At 41.2% G+C, this 3800-nt stretch overlaps 1 protein-coding gene across 1 annotated transcript in view; it reads left to right on the top strand.

The window, feature by feature from the left end:
- The window catches only part of KIF16B (kinesin family member 16B), a gene marked incomplete at its 5' end in the record, with an annotated part of 59412 nt that overhangs the window by 15542 nt on the left and 40070 nt on the right, over positions 1 to 3800 (top strand). Inside the window, one exon of the mRNA XM_010135516.1 lies at positions 117 to 239. Within this exon, the coding sequence (XP_010133818.1) occupies positions 117 to 239 (123 nt within the window). The remainder of the gene's footprint in view (positions 1 to 116; positions 240 to 3800) is intronic.

Raw genomic sequence — 3800 nt, 5'->3', positions numbered from 1 at the left:
TCCCTGCTCTCCTGACCAAGAAAATTTTCTCATTTTTAGTGAAGTTCTTTTCTTTTTTTCCTTATGTAGTGATTTTGGTTTTCCTTTGTTCTCCTTATTTGGTATGCGCATGAAAGCGGATGTTCTGTCGTTCACTGGGAGCAAATCCAGAGGACCTAAAGGACCCAATTAAAATTAGTATTCCACGCTATGTCCTGTGTGGGCAGGGAAAGGATGAACACTATGAGTTTGAAATAAAGGTAAGTGCTTTTCAGTTGCTGCTTCTTAATGTTTGAGGTTTCTGTGCACACGTTGCTTGCATTTGTACAACAGTAGCATGATAGTAACAATAACAATAGAAAAATGCCTTTTGTTTAGAACCACTCTACATTTCCCACCCTGTATTTCCAAGGTCTCAGTTCTCCAAAGTGTCATCTGCTTACCCTCCATTCTAGTGGCTTCCTCAGTTGATCTTATGTGCAGAAATGCTGGAAAAATGCATATTCATTATGTTTCCTCTGGTGCTGAGCCAGTGTTTTTTCAAAGCAAGATGTGAAATCTAATTGGAAACGTGCTCCCAGTGCATGTGGACATGTAGCATAAGCGATGTACATGGCATCAGAGACAGAATTGGCAGCCTTCTTCGCCGAATGTGCTGCCAGATGCTTCGTTAGCTGGTGTAAATTGGAGGATTGACCTGCCCTCACAGTGTGCAGGACCAATTTCGAACTATGCTCATATTCTCTTTTACAAAGGCATTTATTAAGATGGGCAATCTTAGCTCTGTTTGAGCTAATTAAATTTTCATTTTGAAACATATTGCACAGTTGCAGATACAGTACTTCCTTTTGCCTTTTGAACTTTGAATTTCCTGGGGCCAATGAAAGCTCAGAGCCATAGGGACTCTGAGTAAGCATATACAAGACTTCACCAAGGACTGTTCTAGCTGCCAGCTATTTCCAGCCCCCAGGTTTTACTAAACTGGTGATGGTTAATGAAGGTAAATACAGTAAAAAGGTGTTTTCTTTTTTTAGTAAGTTGGTGGATTTCTTTTCCGAATATTCTGCCTTTGTCCTCAAACCCCATGTAAGCAGCTGCAAGACCTTTAGGATGGAGGGACAGTTAGAGAGTATGTGCTGGAAGATTTGGAAATGTAATAGAAGGATAATGTTTGAAAGAGGTGGGATTTGTAACTGGGAAAGAACAGGAGGAAATATCAAGGAGACATACAAATGCGTGTGAAACTGGGCTCCATCAGTGCTGCTGCTTGTGTTTTGGTTCTGTGAGACGCAAGGCTTACAGCCTGGCCTCAGTAACGACATGGAATGAGCGGATGCTCTGGCAAAGAGTGGTGTGGATAGAATGGCTACTCCTGTCTGCTGTACTTGCCAGTACCGTCTTTTCTCTCCTGAGCCCCTTCTAGGCTGCCCATAAAAGACATTGCTGCTTAAATAGCTGCTTTGATGATATTCAAAGCACAGAAATGGTTGACATGAGTGGCAGGCAATGGGCTGTTATTTAAATAATTGTATTCCTTTGCTTTCAACTTCCTTAAAACACTAAATATTTTTATTGAAGCTCCTATAGACCTTAGTTTCGCTGTCTTTGGGATGTTTCTCATAGTCATTCCCTTACACAAATCGATGAACTATTTATGCTTTTCCCTTTGCCTCCAAGTCTCTGTATGTCACAGCGGGCTGCTTTTGCTGTGGTCAGGGTTTCGCTCCAAGCTACAATCCACAGACCTTTCACAAACTCCTCTATTTTAAGCCTTTCCCCTGCAGAGCTCCCAGCTCTGCTTTGATCTTTATTAATCTTCAGCTGCTGCCACGGTTGTTCTATGGGAAATCAGAATAGATGGAATAGTGCTTTTTTTTTTTTTTTTTTTTTTTTTTTTTTTTTTTTTTTTTTTTTTTTTTTCTTCCTTAATCAGAAAAGTAGGAAGACAAGAGAGAACATGTACGTGTTTATTTCATCCCTTCTCCCTTCTTGATGGATCAGGTTACAATGTCAGTTGTTGGAATAATTCCCGATTTCAGCCTTTCTTTACTTTGTTCAAGTTCATTTTCAAGTGAACTTGTATCAGCGTATTTGTCAGTCCTAGGGAAGGGCTGAGGTGTAAGGAAAATGGGATTAACAGGCCCACATAAGCTTTCTTCACCAAGGTTCCTCCTGCTCTTGGAAAAACGGGTAGCTGACCATCTTCATGTAACAGCACTTGGAATCTGACAAAGGGATCAGGAAGACTGAGTTGAATTGAACCTTTGAACCCTAGCTATCTCAGAGGTGTTTTCTCCAGCAGATGGTTTTGGTCATTGTGAAATCTGGCATGTTGCTGTATAGAGGAACAAATATAAGAAATTTCTATATGTAACAAATACAGGGTTTTTTTTTTTGTGACATGCAGTAGTAAAGATTATGTCCTTCATGTGCCAAAAGAGAGCTCGTTCGTTCCACTTTTCTTGGCAGCGTCACAGTCAGTTCATAAGCCTTTCAACCCTAGCTTACCATCCAAAAATACTATTATTTTTTTTTTTTTTTTAGTGCAGGTTCAGCATCTTATCCATCTACACATATATAACACTTGGGAACAGGCCAGCAAGATGGTCTGTCTGCTCAGGTTCTTCCACTGGATGCAGATCCTACTTTAAGATGTTGAGTGAGTCCCACGAGAACCTCCTGGAGAGAGTTCAGAAGGAACAAACCTATATTTTTATTGGAGTCGAGCAGCAAGCGGTGTTACAGAGCAGTTGTGTTGACCTGCTATTAGGTATTCAGTATGAATAGACACATTTCCAAAAAACTTGCATTTGAGCGGCAGTTTCATATGTTGTCTTTAAAGACATGATGAAACGGTAGTAACTTAATCATGTCTGAACATATTTATGTTAGAGCTGAATTAGAATACCAGAAAACTATTCTTGTATTCTCCCGTTGCTTTCATGTTGATGTGATATGCACAATATTCAGACAAGGCTGTGCTAGAAACAGCGCGTGGGAAGAGCTTTTGCATCGATAGGATCGTTGGCATCTGTCACAGACAGTGCCTGTGGTTGCAGCCAGCACCTATGGATGGCAGCAGGAGCAGCGAGGCAGCAGGGAAGGGGGAACTCCAGCTCACATAAAGGCACACGGGGTCTCTCCTGAGAGCAGGCAATGGAAGCAAAGCCTGCAATCAGGCACGACCCTGCAGGTGACCCTCTGACAAGAGGGGAAGTTGTAGATAAGTCGTCTCATTTTTATTCAGCTTTCCCTCGTTGTTCTGGGTTCTCTCATTTTATTTATCCTGTTAGATATTCTTTCAAACCTGGCATGCTCTTATGTTTCAAAGCCTGTTAGGAGTCTCAGATGAGTTTGCTATAGGAGAAGATCCAGGCAGAGGCACTCAAAGTGGTGCTTTTCTCCACCTCCAGGCACAGTTCTGTTCAGCCAAATGCTGTGGCAGATCTGCTCAAAATGTCCATGTTTCTAGTCTAAGGGGTTTTTTTTTGAGCTCTGTTGAGGAACTGGAGTAAAGCAGGAGGAGAGCTCTGTGATACATAGTTCTTAAAGAAAATGAAGCATGCCCCGTATCTACCTAAATCAGAAAAAAGTAAAAGTCCAATCTTCCCTTGACTCTGTCAGATTAATACCCTCCATAATAAACACAAAGAGGTTAAAGAATTTTTAGACAACTTTTAGCTTTTCAGATGCTGTATCCGTAGACGGTGCAAGTAAAAAGTAAAGGGCTTTTCCAATTTGTGTTACTTGTTTTTCTCCAAAAGATCTGTGTATGTCCCTGTCCCATCCTTATGGAGTATATAGTCTGTCATACAGCTTTT

Source organism: Buceros rhinoceros, unplaced genomic scaffold (genome assembly GCF_000710305.1).
Source record: "Buceros rhinoceros silvestris isolate BGI_N320 unplaced genomic scaffold, ASM71030v1 scaffold14704, whole genome shotgun sequence".
NCBI classification, from domain to species: domain Eukaryota; kingdom Metazoa; phylum Chordata; class Aves; order Bucerotiformes; family Bucerotidae; genus Buceros; species Buceros rhinoceros.
Note: the sequence above shows the minus strand (reverse complement) of the source record. Positions and strands in the feature narration are given on the sequence as shown.